A 19,294-nucleotide genomic window follows, 5' to 3' on the forward strand; every position below is an offset into this window, starting at 1 on the left:
TCCCGTGGTAGAATGCCTCATCTGAATAATCCTCTCATGTATTCAATTGCTTTTCAATGTCCATCTTGGGTTTGCAAATGCTGAATATGTTTTTTTAGGGAAATGAAGTGGAACTGCGCTTGAATGCTTGCAAATGCTTGAAGGACAGGTATAAATGGGGTATTTACCAGATTCATTGGCTGTGATGCAATGCTTCCTTAAAAGTAGGATGAACAGAGAGATACTGCGAAAGTTTAGAGTAATGTTGTAATTAATAGGAAACTATGTATTTCTTACTTTATAAAATGATCTTCAGTACTTAATCTCTTTTCCTAGCCTGTAATTGCTGGGAAAGTACATAAGGGAAGTAAAACTATGTTTGCTACTGCATCCTAGCACTTGCCTTTCCCCTCCTCCCTTTCTTTTTAAGGGAGAACAATAAAGAAAAAAAGAACTTTATCTCCACTACAGCAAATGGCTTTTCCTTCCATTATTTATAAAAATTGTTTTAACAACATTTTTCTTTACTGTTCAAAGAATTTTTGCATTTTTCTCGATTGTTCCCCAGTGCCTATATACTGCTGCTGCCTATGTTTTATGAGTAAAACCTGAATTGCACAAAGATTCAGTTTCCATAAGATTAAGGTCATGTGAGGTGGAAATAGTCTAAGGTCAGCAGTCCCTTCATTTTTATTCCTTTCTTTTGGTCACAGGAAACAGCTCTAAGGCAGTTTTCTTGTAGGACAACATATAGGAATGTTTGTCTTTATGGATTCATTTTTGTGTGTGTGTAGGTGAGTTGGCATGCCTGCGTGATGGAGAGCTGCACTAGGAATATTTGGATCTGGCATCTAACAACAAGAAAGCTCTGTCCAATGTGGTAATTAGCTCTACCACACACTTGTATGTCTTGCACACCATGTAGTAAAATTATAAGCAGATATTCTTGATCTCACAGAAAAGGAAAATTAGATTCATACACTGGGGAGGGGGGGCATAAGGGGACGAAGCTGGTGGGAGGAATATGAGACAGGAAGGGAACTTCTGCTTCAGTGTTTTGAGGAGTATTACTGGTGTGGAAAGGTCATCAGATCCTCCAGAGAAGCTAAGTAAGACTACAAGTCTCAACTGAAGTGGTCACCAGCAGCCAAGATACCTCCTACAAGACCTTAATTTTCCCTTGGTCAGCAGCAAACCCAGGTGAAGGCATCTTCCTCTATTCAGCCACCTGTAGTGAGGGCAAAATTGAGCTTTCACTGGGTACATCAGGCCTTACTTCATTTTTCCGTTGATTTTTAACCCAGACTCTTGTAGCTTCTGTGCTCAGCTGAAAATTTACAGCCTGTAAGACTGGTGGTAGCTGACAAAAGCAGGCTAAGCTTACTTTTCAAACTTTTGTGTACTATACAGTTACGTATTACCATGCATTACCTTATTCAGTATCACCCTAGTGTTTCCTTACCATGATCGTCAACTTCCAATGATGCTTTAGTTAATGTGACCAAAAAGTGCTGTGCTTGAGTTTCACAGAGCTCTATACCGGGGGACAACCAAGGACAGTGAAGAGAGTGGTTAGTTTTAGTGTTTTTTTGACATACTTTGAAGCAGACATTTTTGTACAGTCTATCTTAGAAAGACGGGTTAGTGTCAAGAGAATGCGTCTTACAATTAGTGTGGGCAGCAACGGTGTTTATGGTAATCCTCCATTCTTTCCATGTACTCATGTGCTCAGCTTTGAACATCTTGAAGTCAGAGACCAAGAACTCATTTCGTGCTAGATCATCTTGTGGAGGAAACTCTCTGTACTATTTGGTAGTAGTTTAATGTGTGTACGTCCTCTGGACTCTTTGCCTGATCTTGTTGTAGCTCAGTCAAGAGAAAGCAAAAGCAGAGAAGTGTCTGCAACTTGCAGTTTTTAGCAGTCCCTGAATCTGGGTGAAAATCCTTAGCCTCATCTGAAAATACCATTTATCCATGAGGTAAAGGTCACATTTGTGTCAAACCATTAGATGTTGCTTTAAAATTTCACTGATGTACAGAGTAGGAAACTTAGTATGGCTTCAGAGTTGACTTTTCTGCCTTGTTTATTGGTGAGCAGGCTAAGCTATGTATAGATAGGAGACAAGTCTTTCTGAAGCTTATGCAGATAAAGAAATCCTTTTCATGGAGGATTGAGACATTGCCTAAAATTAATTGCATTCCAGTTTGGACCAGAGCTGGAACACTGCAGTATTTCATTAAAAAAAAGTGGTAGAAACCAATGGATGGGCAAGCAGCAGGAAGCAAGGTGACCTTATTGTCCAGAAAAAAGGTTTGTATTCAAACCTTCATGACACTATCTGTGTGCTTAAGATTTTGATCTTCACAAACATGATGGAAGTGATACACTGCTGGAACCAGCTGCTGGCATGCTGTAAAACCTGTTTTTATGCTTGCTATAATGTTAATTTCATTAATATCTTCAAGAAAATCTAGTGAAAAATCTAGCAAGAGAATGTATTTGAGTAATAATAAGGAATTGATTGAACTACCATCTAAGGAGTCATAAAGGGACTGTGACGTTTCCATTTTTTCTGTAAGGAAGGAAGAATTTGTTGTGGGTGGTCTTTAATTTGTGGCTAAGCATTTAGCTACACGGGGCGCAGGAACAAGATGGGTGGGAAATGCCTTGAGGTTTAGTGTATCTCGGGCAAATACTGCTTGAGTCCAAACTAAAAATCAAAGCAGTTCATTAAAATTTAGGGTATAACTGGGTTGCAGTATTTTCTTCCCTGGGAAAGTCACTGCTGTGAGCACAAAAATGTATTTCAGTTCTCTATCAAATGTGAATAAGAGGTACCATCACCTTTAACTGTTTGGTTTACCCCAAAAATTTGACAGCTGTGACTGACTCTCATACTGCTATTTCTTGATCTGGGGCATATGAACCTGTTTAAGAAACAAAAAAAAAAGAGGATAGCAATCAACCTATTTCTGACAGAAGCAGAAGAGAGTTTTTTTGCCTGATAGAAATGTAAGTGTGTGGGAGCAGTTCTCATTGGTGTACCTAAAGGAGGGGGACAGCTGTAGACAGCCAGTCAGTAGTGCTTGTGTTGAGAACAGCAAGCCATCTTGTTTCAGGAGGATGAATTCCAAATGCCAAAGCATAGTATCAAACTATAAACTTAAAACTAAATCTCAGTAACTTCCTGGACAGCAAATCTCTTTTCAGCTTCCTCCACAGAATACTGAAGTCCCAAAAATTTTGAGCACTTGGAATTTGCTTTTTTTCCTGTCTCCTTTCTTCCTCATAGCTGTCTTTTCTCTCCTGAATAACACTTACATGGCAATTAAGACCTTTACAAATCACCTAGGATCTCATACTTTAAGTTGCCGTCTTTGCATTATATTAAATTTTCTCTAACTCATTTCCTTATTTTTCCCCTATGGCAAGCAGTTCTTCAGTGGACAATAAAATAATTGAACAGCAGCCATCCAATCTGAACTTTAGATAAGTGGCTTGGGTATGCATAAGAAGCAATGAAGTTTTTATTATTCAGTTATGTATGGTGTAGCCAAAGGGGTTTTCCTCTCCTGTATGGGGGGAGTGGGGAGGTCAGATAAAAAGACGTTCATGTGGTTTCTGCTGTACCCCCTCAGTTTTCCACTGGAGGTAAAGAGAAAGTGTTCCCCTTTCAATTTTTCCATTGACTACTTTCTCTGCCTCCACAAAACATCCTGCTTTGCTGTGATGAAAATGTCATTACTTTCATATCACTAACATTTACAGAAGTTAAAAATGAAACAATAAAATTGTTTGAGCCAAGGTGGCTGTTAAGCTGGTGTTAACAGGATAGGAAGAGCCCACATTTTCACCTCCTTCTCTGGAAGCAACAATGAAGGGGAAGTTTGGGTAAGATACAAGGAAGAAGCTACTGTGAGGGTGGTGAGGCACTGGAACAGGTTGCCCAAAACAGCTGTGAATGCTCCATCCCTGGCAGTGTTCAAGGCCAGGTTGGACAAAGCCTTGGGAGACATGGTCTAGTGTGAGGCATCCGTGCCCACGGTGGTGGCGGTTGGAACTGGGTGATCTTAAGGCCCTATTCAGCCCTAGCAGTTGTTCTTCTGTGTTAGTATCTGCAGAAGGCAGCTGTTGCTGCAGCTGACAGAACACCTCATCCCTCCCCACATATGTTTTGGGCATGGCTGGTGAGAGGTGCTACAAGTAGGCCAGCGAGAGAGTAAACATATGGTGCTTGGAGTAAGTCCAGTTAAAATGTTTGTAAACACTTTGCATTTTATTCAGGGAATGCTTCCCAAAATAAATTGGTGCCTTGGTCACTTAACTCATGGAATGGTAGGCAGCCTTTCAGGTGAGAAGGCACCTGACCTTAAGGGCTTAACAGTCCTGGCTTTGCCTGGTCCTGGACGAGGAGAAACCTGATTGTTCCTGGTCTTCTAGCAGAAACCACAGTGGTTCATTTGAACAGGTGATGGATATTAAACCCACAAAAAGCACACATTGCAAGTTTCCATTTTAGTCCCATCATTGTCACTGAGGTGACAGATGATGACAAAATGACAATAACCCCTCAAACTACTTTTCCAGTCCTATAAAAATTAAGCTTGTTGGTCAGTTCACAGTTGGAAGCTGTGTTTGAGTGTAGTGAAAGCCAAAGCCATAAAAGGCTAAATTCACCATACTCTGAGTGAATGCGTCACCGAGGAAGAAGTAATGCTATTCCCTTGTTAGTCAGTCATCCAGTGGGAAAAAAAAAAAAAAGAAAAAGGCATTTCACCTCAGACATGTATCTCTTGGCTTTGATTTCTTTTGCTCCTTGGAAGGATTTGAGTACATGCCACTTACCTCCTGAGACAGTGCTCTAGAGAACTGCTACTGAGCTTTTGCTGTTGGATTGCTTTCAAACCTCCCTTGTGGAGGCTGTTATACTTTTTATAAATGCTTAAGTAAAACTAAATTAGAGATCAGAGTAAGAAAAAGAGACTGATGTGGAGCTGAGTGAATAGGATACTGCTCTGAGAAGTGGAAGTTGCCGGTACCATTGGGTTTTGGTGGAGTTTTTAAAATACTTTTTTTGTCTTCACTGTCAGACAGTAAATCTGAACTCTTGTTAAATGTCTGAACCATCAAACTGAAGTCATTAATGTTTTGTTTTTTTTTTAATATGTCGTAAACCTCCCCAAAACAGAAAAGCTTAAATCTTCCCAGTTCCTGAACTCATCACCTTTTAATAATTAGAGGTTGGCAGTTTTTTCTTTTAAATTTTGTGGCCTCTGGTGATTTTAGAGAGAGGGTGACTACAGGAATCCAGAGAAGCACTGAGGGTGTTTGGAGGTATGCTGTGCATGGCTTTGATGGCTTGATAATTTAAAGCTTCCTCTGGTCACTTCTTATGTGACTCTTATGAGTGTTGGAAGTATAGTCATGATATTTTTTATACTGAACTCATGTTTTGTAGCCTTTCAAATTAGCTTGTATGCTTTAAACTCGTCTGTGCGAATGACCATGTGGAATGACTGGTATAGTAAGTTCAAATGCAGGTCTGTGTCACGCGAGCCCTGGGCATGACTGTGGTTATTTTTTGATAACATTTATGCCACTAATTCCTGCTTGAAGAAGTGATTTATACTCGTTGGGGAGTAAGTTTCTCACTTTTAGATGATGGTTCTTGACAGCTTAAATACAAATGTGTTTTTCTGTCTGTTTCAACTTAGTAAAAAAAAGTAGTATATTGATTTTTAACAAGACTGTCTAGTTTAAAGAAGTGTTTTGTACCTGCTACTTCAACTAGTTTGTGTGTGTCAACAGAAGTGTTTTCACACAGCCATTGGTACAGGCCCACCACTGATAGAACTGAAGAGCTGTAAAGCAGACACTGTCTCTCTATGCAGTCACCCTGCTACATCCAGTACAACAAAGCAAATACAGAGATTACATTGCACATTTTCCTTCCCTGGACTGACTCCAGGGAACCCACAGTGCAGAGCTGCTCTGGAGTCCCATCTGCTCTATGCTGAAAGCCAGGCATTCAGTTCTGGATAGAAATAGTGTGTAGCAGTTAACAGTTCCTCTGTCTGGTCCACTTCAAGGGATTTCTCTTATCTTGAGTTTTAATTTACTTCGGTTGCTGCATAGTAACTCAAGAAACATAAATAGACTCCTTATGCAGCTGTGGACATCACAGCTTCATGGGAAGGCATCTGCGAATTAAGTTCCTTGGGGCAGTTGCTGTTCTGAACCTGCTGTTACCCTAACCAAGGGGAAGTGTACTTATTAGTGAGATCAGTTTTATGTATTTGACATTAAATCTTCCTGCATCACATAGGGCAGGTACAGTTTCATTTTATCTGAACAAAATAGGGTAAGGCAAAACTGAGCAACCTAACCACTCTTTATTTCTGGCGAAAATCAAGCTTTGGATATTAAATTTTGGTTATAGACTGCCTAATATTGAGGTTTCAGCACTTCATTAGGAAATAACAGGGGAAGGAGAGAACTGGCCAATCTTGCTGTATTTGTGGCTTTTGCTCATGCTGCATTTATATGACTGAAGCTGCATTTTCAACAAAGAGCACTGAATGCAAAAGCAGAAAGCCATGGAATGCAGTGGGTGTTTCAAAGTTGGCTTCACTGCTCAGTAGTGCTATTAGAGTATCAAACCTGGGAATATCTAGGTAGGAGGAGGTCACAGAGATGTTACAAGGTTTTATTTCTTAAGAGAAAAAAAAATCTTCAAGGCTTTATTCTTCTTTCAGACTAGCTTCAGTGAGTGGTGTTTAGGATCTCTTTTATCAAATGTTATTTCTTCAGTAGTTCTTCAATTTTGATCACGTTTACAGTAATAATCTGTTTCTTCCTCCCACTCCTCCTACACAACACCCACACACAATTAATGTATAACCTACTGGCTTGTTTTTCAACAGCATTTATGATTATATACGTTCCACTTTGTTTCAGGGGTATTTTGCAATATGGGTAGTACTTAAATGAGGTAAGTTTACTCAGTCTGGCTGTGACATGCTCTGGATATTTTGCAATACAAAAATGGGTATCACTGAAAGGCTAACTTGTTAATGGGTTTATTCTTTATGTATAATTTGCTGGTATATGCTTCCATTTATTAAATGTATTAGCTGTTTTCTGCTCTCTCCACTGTGACAGTATGTCCCTTTATGGTGCTGGTCTGTAAAATTGAATCATTGAGCTGATTTAGGTAGGAAAAGGCACATCAAAAATATCCTTTTCTTTCTCTGCCTCTGGCTGGCTTATTTCTGACACTTGTTTTATGTTGCATTCCAACAAAATATTGCTTTGGTACAGGTGAATAACAGGTAAATTACAGAGTGGGGCTGGGGAAATGAGCAAAGCTTTAGGAAAACAGAATGCTCTTAAGCTAGAACTGGACTTGGAGAAAGCAAAAGAGAATGGGTCAAGAGCGGTGCAGGATTTAACATTTCCAGTATGGATGTCTGTGAAATGCATTTTGCATAACATGCTGAAACTCCAGTGTGATGAGTGCCTGTCTGGCTGTGATTGCCTTTAGAATTAAGATTTCATTAGAATTCATGAGTCATCTAGTCATTCTTGAGCCATGTATTTTTATTCTTTTGAAATGTGTCTTTTATATGTGTAAGACCTGATCATTTTTAATGCAAGTTAATACACTAACCAAAAAGTGCTTTTTTTTGGCCTATTTGGGTATATATGTAGGAAGTACTTAGGGCTTGCACCACTGATAAAGTTAGTGGATGAGCACCAAGGAAATCTTGCACACTTTTTACTGAACCTTTTCAATTATTGTGAAACCCCATAAATATGTGAGCAAAACTGATACTGTTTTACTTCAGGTTGTTCATGTTCATAAAACCCTTGACAGAAAGCAGAAAATTTATGTAATGCTGATCAATCATTTACATGACCATTATAACCCCTTTCTTTTAGAGTCTTAATCTTTGAGGTAACTCAGTTTTATCCATCATGGTTTTAATTTGTCTGATCTAATAAAAACCTACAGCATTACATTGCATATTATAGTCTTGGTAACAAACACTTGCACATGTGTCCTTGGTTCAGCTGTAGCAGTCATTTTTCTCCTTCTTAGTAGCTGGTGCAGCGCTATGTTTTGACTTTCAGCCTGAGAATAGAGCCCGTAACAGTGATGTTTTAGTCTGACCAAGGACTTTCTGAGCCTCACGCTCTGCCAGGAAGGAGGGGAAGCCGGGAGGAAGCAGAGACAGGACACCTGACCCAAGCTAGCCAAATAAGTGTTCCATACCAAAGCACGTCATGCCCAGGATGTAACTGTTACCCGGAAGGGCGAGGGACTGCAGGGTTGGATGAGGTATGGGTCGGTGCTCATTTGGGAGGGGGTGGGGCGAGTTATCGGTCGGCTGGTGCTGAGGTGTTGTATTCCCTTCCCTTGTTATTTCCCTTATCATTATTATTATTGGTGGTAGCAGTAGTGATTTGTGTTATACCGTAGTTACTAAACTGTTCTTAACCCGTGGGAGTTGCATTCTTTTCAATTCTCCTCTCCATCCCTCCAGGAGTAGGGGCAGGACACGGGGAGGGGGGGGGAGTGGAGGAGCTGCGTGGCTGAGTTTAAACCACTACAGCACTACAGTTCTTTTTGGCACCCAACGTGGGGCACAAAGGGTTGAGAAAACGACAGATCTGACCAGATTAATAGTCATTCATCATAATGCTGATTTATTGGCTTTCAAAGTTCTTTCTCTTGATCTCACAGTTTCAGAATGTTGTAACTTACTTAGAGCCAGTATTTGCTGTGTTAGTGTTCATCAGGTGTTGGGCTTCGGCTAAGGTTCTTGTCTCACTGTACTTTATGGCAATGACTTGTAATACAGGCAGGCTCCAGCAGCAGGGCGGGACGACTGTGGCCGTGGACTTGTACCTGGCCGTCCCGATGTTCTTCACCATCCTGGCCCTCGTCCTTGCCCCCGTCTTCGTGAGGCTGCGGGGAGCCGAGGGGAAGCGGCACCGGGAGCAAGTGGCAGCCAAAGCGGCCCGCGAGAGCGGACCCTGGGACCAAGGAGGCTGGAGGCCGGCAGGGAGCGGCTGCAGGTGGAGGAGGTCGGGGCAGTCGAGGAGCAGAAGGAGGCGGCTGCCGAGCAGCGGGAGAAGGCGGCAGAGGAGCTGAGCCCTGCAGAGGAGCCGATCCCCGAGGCCGAGCACAGTCCCACGACAGCCGAGAGCATTCCCCGGAAGCCGTCTGCCGAGCGCCAGGAGGATGCAAGAGACCACACAGCATTTACCGGCAAGGCAGAGGAGGAAGATCTGGACTCCGAAAAAAGGAAGCTGGTGGTGGGAGAGCCGGCAAGCACAGCAGCTACACCAGCCCCAGTGACAAGTACAGCAGCATCGTTTGAGAGTTCTGAGGTTTTGAATGGCCTTTGGGTACCCTTGGGACCTTCCTGCTGATTGTGATGGGGATCAGCGTGTTGGCACACATACAAACTGTGTTTTACCCATGACCATTTTGTCTGATCTCAAAAGTTAAGCAGAGTCAGGTTTGGGTCTTGTCTAGGGTTAGATGACGATATAGGAGGACCAGGAGATTTTCCCCAAGGCTGGACAGTCATGAGTGGCAGGGTGTGTGGGACAGTGTGGGCGAGTATCTAGTCCGCTGGGCTCCTCCAGTGCTTTGGAAGCATCGGAGAAGGAAGGCAACTGTATAGAGTCCCCAGCAACAAGCTGCAAAAACTCCTGAAGGGGACAGTGAATTATTTTGAGTGGTGGGCCCATGGCACTTCAGGCCAGCAGAGCAGAGATGCAACATAGGGATGGACTCATGATCGAGGGGTGGACTTAGCAATGGACACTATTGCCCGGATGATTCACGAGTGTGAACACTGCACACAGCCTCTCCTGCTCTGAAAGACTGTTACAAGAGATGGAGCCTGACATCATGGACCAGATGGACTCAGCAGCTTTATAGGGACTGGTCCATGCACTAAGATAAGAGCGCACTGAGATAAGAGTAATGGTATATTGAAAATGTGGGATCTGAGCATGACGTGAATGGTATGGAGTAAGGGGTGGATACTGTCCTGGGTTCAGCAGTAGCAGTCATTTTTCTCCTTCTTAGTAGCTGGTGCAGCGCTGTGTTTTGACTTTCGGCCTGGGACCAGAGCTGATAACACTGATATTTTAGTCTGACCAAGGACTTTGTGAGCCTCATGCTCTGCCAGGGAGGAGGGGAAGCCGGGAGGAAGCAGAAACAGGACACCTGACCTAAGCTAGCCAAAGAGGTATTCCATACCAAAGCACGTCATGCCCAGATGTAACTGAGTGTTACCTGAAAGGGTGAGGGACTGCAGGGTTGGATGAGGTATCGGTCGGTGCTCGGCTAGGGGGAGTGGGGTGAGTTATTGGTCAGCTGGTGCTGAGGTGTTGTATTCCCTTCCCTTGTTATTTCCTTTATCATTATTATTATTGGTGGTAGCAGCAGTGATCTGTGTTATACCTTAGTTACTAAACTGTTCTTATCTCAACCCGTGGGAGTTGCATTCTTTTCGATTCTCCTCTCCGTCCCTCCGGGAGTAGGGGGAGGGCAAGAAGGGGGTGTGGGTGAGTGAATAAGCTGCGTGGCTGAGTTTAAACCACTACAACATGGTATGATAACCTGATTGCATCTCTTTCACTCAATTTCATAAGTGTAGATTTAGATTTAGCACAACCTGTGCTACCAACACAGGTCAGACTCATTGCGGAGAATTTTTTCTGTTGTGAAGAATTAGAAATTATTAAAAAAAAAAAGGCTCTTCAGAATTGGCATACTTTACCAAAAAGCCCATCAGAAAGGAAAGGCAAAGCCGTTACTCTCCAGTAGCACGCCCTTGTGCATCAGTTTGGGAAACAGTAAAGGCAAATCGAAGTGAGTGACAATGATGTTGAGCTGGCATTAGCCTGGCCATACTCCGCTGGGCCGATCTTGCTGGCTTTCAGTACAGACACTTTTTTACTACTTTGCCCCATATCTTAGGCTGGGTAGGAGAGGGTGGATGTACTCCCATGCTCTGACCATCTAATAGCTTCTGATAGCTGCGCTGGCTTGTATAGGCATGCATTAAATCAAGGTGCCCAGCACTGAGGGACACGCTGCAACATCTGCATATGACTAAGAGTCAGAAGATGTACAGCATTCTTTGTCAAGCAGCAGGGGCAGAGGGGATAACCCCACCCCAGCAGATGTTAGCGACAGGACTTCTGGAGAGCAGCTTGTTTGTGCTGGTTGGGTGTGCAGCTGGACCACAGAGAGATTTGGGAATTGCTGGCTTTAGCAGCTTCTTTCTGTGTGTTTTCCCAGCTCTGCAGAGCTGTGCCATGGAAAACCTGGAGTACGCACTACAGGTTTCCAGCAGGGGAGTGTGCAGCAATCTCACAGACCTGGTTCACCAGTCAGTGAACAGGAACAGACATATTTGATAAATAGCTTTCTCTGTATTCTTCACTACTTTCTTTTTTTTTTTCTTCCCTTTCAGTTTTCCAGAAGTTTCCTTGCTTCTTGCATGAATTTTAACAATACAGGTGTTGTCTTTTCAGCAACTGCTAACCTGTATCCCTTTCACATGACCTGTTTTCCAGCACATGGGCTGCAATGCTAGGTGTAACTTGTCAAATGCAGCTGAGACTGCCAAAATGTCTAAGCCCAGTGGGATGAATTAGAGGTGGGGGGCATTCTGAAATATGAAGGATTTTTGTTGTTTTTTTAATTCCGACAAGCATGGTCGGATTTCATTTAGTAATTTTATTTGTTCTTGTTTCAGTGGCTGCAGGGGGTGTTCGTTCTAGGTCAATGTTTTACAAATTTTGTTCTTCAGTTAGACACCTAAAACCCAAATTTAGGCACCAAGATAAGGCTTAATTCTCATTAGTACCCAGTATGTGCAGCTCCCATTGAAAGCAAACTAACACAGCTTTCCATACTTCAGCATGTTTTTGTTATGATTAAACAGACACTCATAAAACTTAGGCAAGATGGAGTCAAGTTTCACATGAAACTGAATTGACTTTTTTTGTTAATGGGATCCTTGTAATTAGTGATTACCAGATACATGTGAAATCTGTGAAATGCCTGCAGGAATGGGAGTTAGGAGGGGGGAGTGATGCCAAACACCTCAGTTCTTCTCCTGGCGACCTTTCATTTTAAATTTCTGCTCTGCCCATAGATGAAGCAGCATGGTTTCTATAAAATGTTCAGCTGTGTTTTCACATTAAGTTGATGTTACCAATAAAGACAGTGACTTGTAAGTGAACACTTACTTGCTTATAAATAGCAGGTTTCACTCTTTATGGCTCCCCACTTTTTTCCAGTGGTCACAATTGTAAGTATCCTTACAGTAGATCTTATGAAACCTGCCAGTCTTCTAATTCCAGCAACTATCATATGATACAGTTTGTAATTTTGATCTGAAGAGGAGAATAAGGCTTCTGGGCTCTTTTTCTATTGAGCTAGAGATGTCCCCCATAGCCTGCAGAAGCATACCCAGGGCTGTTACCCACCTGCAGCACAGGAGGATAATGATTCCTCTGCATGAGGGGGCATTGGCTCATTCATTCTGCCATCTGTTCTCCCACTTGTGATGGAGAGTGGGTGGTGCCTCATAAAATTAAAAACAAAACAACTAAACATTACTGTTTTCCCTGTTGGATTTTTCATCCAAAAAGGAATATCTGAATGTGGACTGCTTATTTTTTCCCTGGTGTGTGTCCTGTTCTCTGGGAGGGGTGTTTTATTTTCTTGTATCCTTTCTTTTTGGAAATGCAGTGCTAGACACTAAGTGGCTCTGACCAGAGGAAAGGTTATTAGGAGATTTTATCATTCTTGAGCAACATGCTTGTGCACAACAACTCCTTTTCTCTCCAAGTGATCTTAATCAGACATATTACTCAAATCCTTTTAGATTTGGAGCAGTAATTTTACTGGATGCTTTGATGAAGCATATGAATTTTCTCATTAGCATGAAAACACACTTAAACTCCAGAGCATGTAAGATAGTTGATTCTTGTAGGATAAATAATAAAAGTCCTTTTTTGCAAGACTTCCAATGTTCCTCTGACTGCTGACAGCTTTGTTCCTTGGGTAGACTCTTGCCACTGCACCCAGAGTTACTGTTCCTACCCTTGCAAGACTGTCCCTGACAGAGTGGTAGACTTGAGAAAGGATGACGCTGGGAAGTAGACTCTTGGCTTGCTTATCAGCCATTTATAATATATGAATAGAAAAACAGAAATGCAAGCAAGATACAGTTCTCTCTTCTTGTTGTAATCATGTACTTAAATTTTTCTTCCTAGACTGTTAGTCTTTTTTTTCTTGAAGTCTGATTTTTTTTTTTTCTCTCCCTGTTTTTAATAGGTTCCCTGTGAGCAGCTCAAGGGGAAGAATAAAGATGCAGAGGATTGACTAGAACTGTGCCCCCATCAGTGTATTGAGATGGAAAGGTATTAACTATCTTAATTTTACATAGACAAACTTTTATTTTTTAAAAAGTAATTTACATTGCATTACTAGAAATATATAGTTGTGTTTTGTGCATATGTCAATTATTTTCTCTTCCAGAGATCCAGGTTAGTACATTTTTTTTTTCTCATTCCTCTCCCCCCCTGGAGATCTGTATCAGTTCTGTTTAGATAAATGAAAGATGGAACTATACTGAGAAGAGCAAAATCATAGAGAATAGTGCAGGTTGGAAGGGATCTCTGGACATAATCTGGAATGACCACCTGCTCAAAACAGGGCGAGAGAATACAGGGCCTGTCTAGTTGACTTGTCAACATCTCCTAGTATGGAGATTGCACAACCTCTTTGAGCACCTGCATCTTTATGAACTAGTATCGGTTCTAATGGTAATGGCAATAAAAGAGATTGTTTGTGGTTCTACTGATAATGGCAGTAAAAGAGATTGTACTGTAGGATATAGAGATAAAGAGGTCACATTATGGTTGCAGCCTCTAATGAGGCTGGGATGATGGCAATGCCTTTCTAAGACTGTCAGTGACTAATAAGGAGCTTTAAGAAAAGTGATGGTGCCAAGTGTTTCCATGAATGCTGAATTCTGCAAGATGACCTCTGGCCAAAAACAAGTAAGTATTTTTGAGGTAGCTGAGAAGGATTAAAAAGCATTAAGTATAGTGTGTGGGTTTGAGAGAGAGATAAAAAGAGAAATTGTTTTAAGGTAACTGTAAATTGTTTGGGCAAGCCTAAGAAATAATACCTTAACCTCCTTTCTTCCTGTAAGAAGCATATTTCCCAGGTTAGTTTATTGTGAAATAACTGGATTTGACATCCCTTGTGGGCTGGGATTTCCCATTTATTTAGGACATTGTGAACTGCTGCCAGTGTAGTTTGACTCCAACCTGTGAAGAGAAGGAGGCCTCAGGTTCCCATCTGGCAATGGCACCCCTGGTGAAACTGTATGCCAGTTGCTGGCAGTTCAAGCCCCAGACCTATGCTGCAAACAGCTGTGCAGCAAGCTTTCTCTGCCTTTCAGCTCTGTTGCCTAACAGCTACCACCAGCAAGAAGTTGGCTTGACTTGACAGTCTTCCATCAGCTACTGTACATTAAATTTCTTGGCTGCATTTCCCAATGGTGTTCATCTGTTGATTTTGCTAGCATTGTTAGTACATCACTGAAAATACCTCAGGCCTGTGTGGGAGACAGACCCAAATGAATCATGGACTTGCTTTCCTCCAAGGGTGCAGCCCAGCTGTGAGCCCAGGTTGGAAAGGTGTTGGTGCTGCATCCAGATCCTGGCTGAGGCTGAACTAGGGGGTAAATGGGATTAGCATAAGTCTTGTTCTATTTGTGGTGATGCCCAATTCAGGAGAAGAAAGAATAGTAGTGGAAAGTAAAAACATCAGCCATGTAATTACATCAGAATCATAGCTTCCCACAGAAATCATTATATGTAAGACCTGAATCGACTCATCATGCTCAAGCTATATCTGCAGGGCAAGCATCTAGTCAGAAAGGGCTGTGGAAGGGAATCCTTTCAACAAGGTCCCTACTGAGGCTAAGAAAATGTCCTAGAAGGCATACCAGCTTTTCTGGTTATTTGACTTCATAGAAAAAGAGCAAGCACTGGGAAAAAAACAAAAACAAAAACAAACCCCAAAACAAATAAACAAGCAAACAAACAAAAACACACACCAAAAAAAAAAAAAAACAGCCAAACCCAGATTTGTCACTATTCTTGTTTTTTAAACTCTTAGTTTTCAGTTCTTTCAGTGCTTTCCTGCCGTCTCCCACCAACTTCCTGCATGTATGCGTTTCAGTGGGAGAATTCATCTGCTCAGAAAGCACCTGCTTGCTCTGCTTGTCTGAGCTTTCCATTTGATTGATTTTCATGACAACACTTCCCTTTCTGTTAGTGATCCACACGCAACTATGTGAGTCCTGGGTGATGAGTCTGGGTGACAGTGCTCCATTTACTTCTTCTTTAGAGAGACAGACATCTGTAACTTGCTCATGGCTCATGTAAAGCCTGAGAAAGTTGGTAAAAAAAAATTTAATTGGCTTTCCTGAGGTTGGAACTCAGCCTAACAGCAGTCCATCAGGAAGAAATTTGATTATGGTCTTGGTAGTATAATTAAGCAGAAGATCCCAATGAAGGGGAATGATACATTCCTGATGTACAGCCTGTATAGGGTACAGGAGTGATGTGGCAACATTGAAACCCTGTCCCAGAGAATAGGAACCTCCCAGCTCAGAGGGAAACAGCACCATGTGATAAGGAATGTGGCGTTTAATGTGAACCAGTTAGTTGTTGTCTTTTTACATGTTGCATATTTGTTGAGAGAAATAGTCAAAGGCTGGGAGACACTAAGTGCCTGTGTATCAGTTAGCTTTACTTCTCTACTGAGACGGGATGGATTAGGTGCGGCTTCACTTAACCACTGCCCTCCCCCGCTCCCCCTCTCCCCCCCGCCCCCCAATTTTTTATTTTTGCTTATTTTCAAAAAAACCAGATGTGTTTCCATTAAAAACACTCACCTCTTCTGTTGTTGTGATTTGTGTAATTCCTGAAATTAAGCAAAACTGTTAAATTGTTTCTGTTCACATTAACAGCACACAGCTTCTCCAGATGTGGCATTTGACAGCCAAACACCTGCTAGCTATTAAATGTGCCTTAAATGTACCTTCATTCCTTTGTTGTAAAGGGAACAGAAGTGTAGGGACGTTTATGAGGTGATAGGCAGATGTTTTGGCCACATCAGATTCGAGCAAAAGTTTAACTGGTTTCTCTGCTATAGTTGCAGTACGTACATGATTTAACCCCTATCATACACCTTGCCTTATGGAGCTCTCCTCTTGGGAATGGAGTAAGATTATTTCTAATCTTGCACCTCCCAAGCAACAGTACCAGCACTTTTTTTGCAAAATCTGGGACATCTCGCTCCAAGGGCGATGCAGTCCTTTTGCTAGGTGGCTGCTGCTGCTAGTGGCTGGCTTTCCAGCTCCCTCTCCCTTTGAAATACTGGATGAAATTTTTTGTTTTGTGAAACTTAAGTGAAAAATTAAGTTGGAAATAACTTGAAAAGATATATTGTTATTTTTTAAAAAGCTTGCTTTTAAAGTACTTTTTCCTAGTGGCAAAAGGCAGGTGTTCTTTTCTGTTTGTACCAATACGTTACACTTTTTGCCCAATAAAGTGTTTTTTATAGTGGTACATGTGAGGTGGGATGTAGAATGAATGGAGCTCAATTTCAAGAGATAGGGCTCAAATTCCTAAGCCTGAACTCTGAGTGGAGATATGCTTGCTGGGTGTTGACTATTGTAATAGCACCACTGATCCTTGGGGAGAAGCACCACACTGCAACTATTCTCTATCAGCTCAGAATCTACTAAACTTGTAAGAGCAAGTTTGTAAGATGCAAGTTTTTTTTCCTCTAACAAAAGTATTTTGTTTTCTTGGCAAAATTTTGTTCTTCACATTGCTTGTTGGACTGGAAATTCTTTGCTGTTTAGTCTTAACTGGATAAGATAATAATATAAAAATCCTAATGTTTACTTGAAGAAAATCTAGGAGTTCTACAAAAGTGGATTAAAAGAGAGTAAAAATCCTGTAAAATAATATGGAACATAAAAGAATAGACTTGTTCTACAGATAAACTGTTATTTTTAAGACTTATATGCCTAATTTTATTCTTAATTTAACTCTTTCTAGTACAAATTAGATTAAATATTATGTAATCCAGGTCTCATTCTCTCCCATATTCTAAAGGCTTCATTTCTGCAATGGAATGAATTGTTATAAATAAGGGGGGATACTACCTGGAATGGTTTGCCTTGAAATTTGCCATGTTTTTAAATCTATCCAAACGAGCTCATCCTCCATAATTCAAATGCAGAAACTAATTTCTTTTTGTGGATCTGCTCCTTAGGCTTAACCAGGCAAGAATCTGATGTCACAAATATCCACTCTCAGAGCTGAAACATGTGTTTAACCCCTAGACTCTGGAATTAATTTCCTGTCAAAACATGACTCTGTGGTATTGGCATCTGGCTGTAAATCTTGGTTTAAAACTTCTTTTTTTTTTTTTTCACAATTGTTTATGGTGTGTATTTGTGCTTTCACCAAACACAGAAGAATGACCCCAGCACACCAATGTTGAAACTATTTCAAATAGGATTGTATGTCTTCAGTATTAATATTTTGCAATAAATGCCTTGGGACAAGTTGTCAGTACATCCATTGTTGTCACATAACTGCTGTTAGTAACTAATAATACCAGTTCCCAATGAAAACCAGGGAGAGCCAAGGTCTCACAAATGGTACCAGCTGCAGACCTGGGACTCTTCATGGGGCTTTTTAGTTCCTGGCTATTTGATAAACATGAAACATATAAAAGCATGTATTAGTGGGAGTTGTTCTGTCTTCTGCTGCTTCTCCTGAGTGAAAAAGGTGGACTGCAAGGATGCCCTTGACATTACCAGAATCCGCTGGTGACCACACCTCACACTTTCTTTCTGGTGCCATCACATTCTGGCTTTAGTTTTGGACCAAATATAGTTTTTTGAATCAGTCACATGCCTTATTTAATAAAATTCCCTCTGCATGTACAATCAGCACTTCACTGCCTAACCCTCTGAGGACAGCACGGTTTATTTAGCTGGGTGGCATTGACCTATGTAGGAATTTAAGTCCCATTCACATAACAAAGCATGTGCTAGGCACAATTATTCTTATAGGTCCCAGCTGAAACACTGACTTTCTGTAAAAACTATGCAGCCATTGATAATTAATTACAAAAAGCCGATAGAGCCTATCGGTGAAAATGGTGAAAAGATGTACCAGAGAATAAAAAGTAAAAACAATTTTAAAGGCAGCTAAGTGAAAACATGGGAGAAATGAAAATATCTTTGATGTGGTGCAGTTAGTCTCTAGCAGTGAAAACTGCCCTGTTCTCTTTGATGATGAAAGAGAATAATAAGAAAATTCTTGGAGGATGTGACTAGAAGGATATTGGCTACTACTTTTCAGATATGACATGGAAATTATGAGCAAGCTGCTAAAAGTTATGCTGAGAGACCATCTTTCTTCATTACAGCTGTAGGTTCTGCTTCCCTGTGAAATGTCTTGATTTTCCCAAAAATGAAATTTAGCAACCAACTCAAAGTTTACGAAAAGCAGATTATATTCTAATGTTTTACTGGTTTCTACATTAATCATAGCATGCTAGGATGAATTGTGCATCTGCCTTCATATACTTTAGAGAGCTTTTGCATGTAGAAAGCAAATACTTTGTCCCCTATTATCACATGAAAATGCTTTTAACATTCTTTGAGGATTGATTTTACAAAGCAAATTAACTTCCAAATTTGAATGGATTTAATTTTTCTGATTGTTTTTAAAGATTACCTATTTGCATAATTTAATTATTAAAATCCAAACCATCTAAGTTTAGAAAATGTTGGCAACAGCACAGAGGTGTAATGGTATTAATGATGCAGAAATGTACCTGTGAACATCACAAAACCAAAAGCAGTTTTGAAAAAACTGCTTTCTGCAGAAGCTCAGTACTGTGTGCCCTCTAGAGCTCAACAGGGGAAGTTAGGGTAATCCTCAAGAATGTCTTCTTCTGGTATAACTCCTTACCACCAGCGTCTTGAAGACATATTCAAGCATTCATATCATCTCCATGCTCTGAAAGTCCAGGCTGTAAAATGGGTCTATACGCCAGATAAGTGTTTTGTATCTCAATAAATATATTCTTCCAGGTATGAGAGTGACTAATATTAAAATACAGATACTGTTACTCTGTAGTAAGTTTCTGGTCAGAAGACCTTAGTC

At 41.1% G+C, this 19,294-nt stretch overlaps 1 protein-coding gene across 1 annotated transcript in view; it reads left to right on the plus strand.

Moving 5' to 3' along the window:
* TNIP3 (TNFAIP3 interacting protein 3) overlaps positions 1 to 19,294 on the plus strand; it is an 89,654-nt gene that overhangs the window by 3,850 nt on the left and 66,510 nt on the right. Inside the window, 1 exon segment of the mRNA XM_061464543.1 lies at positions 13,356 to 13,441. Coding sequence (XP_061320527.1) covers positions 13,434 to 13,441 — 8 coding nt within the window. The 5' untranslated portion in view covers positions 13,356 to 13,433.

The sequence above is a fragment of the Pezoporus flaviventris genome, unplaced genomic scaffold (genome assembly GCF_033815535.1).
Source record: "Pezoporus flaviventris isolate CSIRO_AGI_PZ_B2104156 unplaced genomic scaffold, CSIRO_AGI_Pfla_v1 ptg000002l, whole genome shotgun sequence".
Lineage (NCBI taxonomy): Eukaryota > Metazoa > Chordata > Aves > Psittaciformes > Psittacidae > Pezoporus > Pezoporus flaviventris.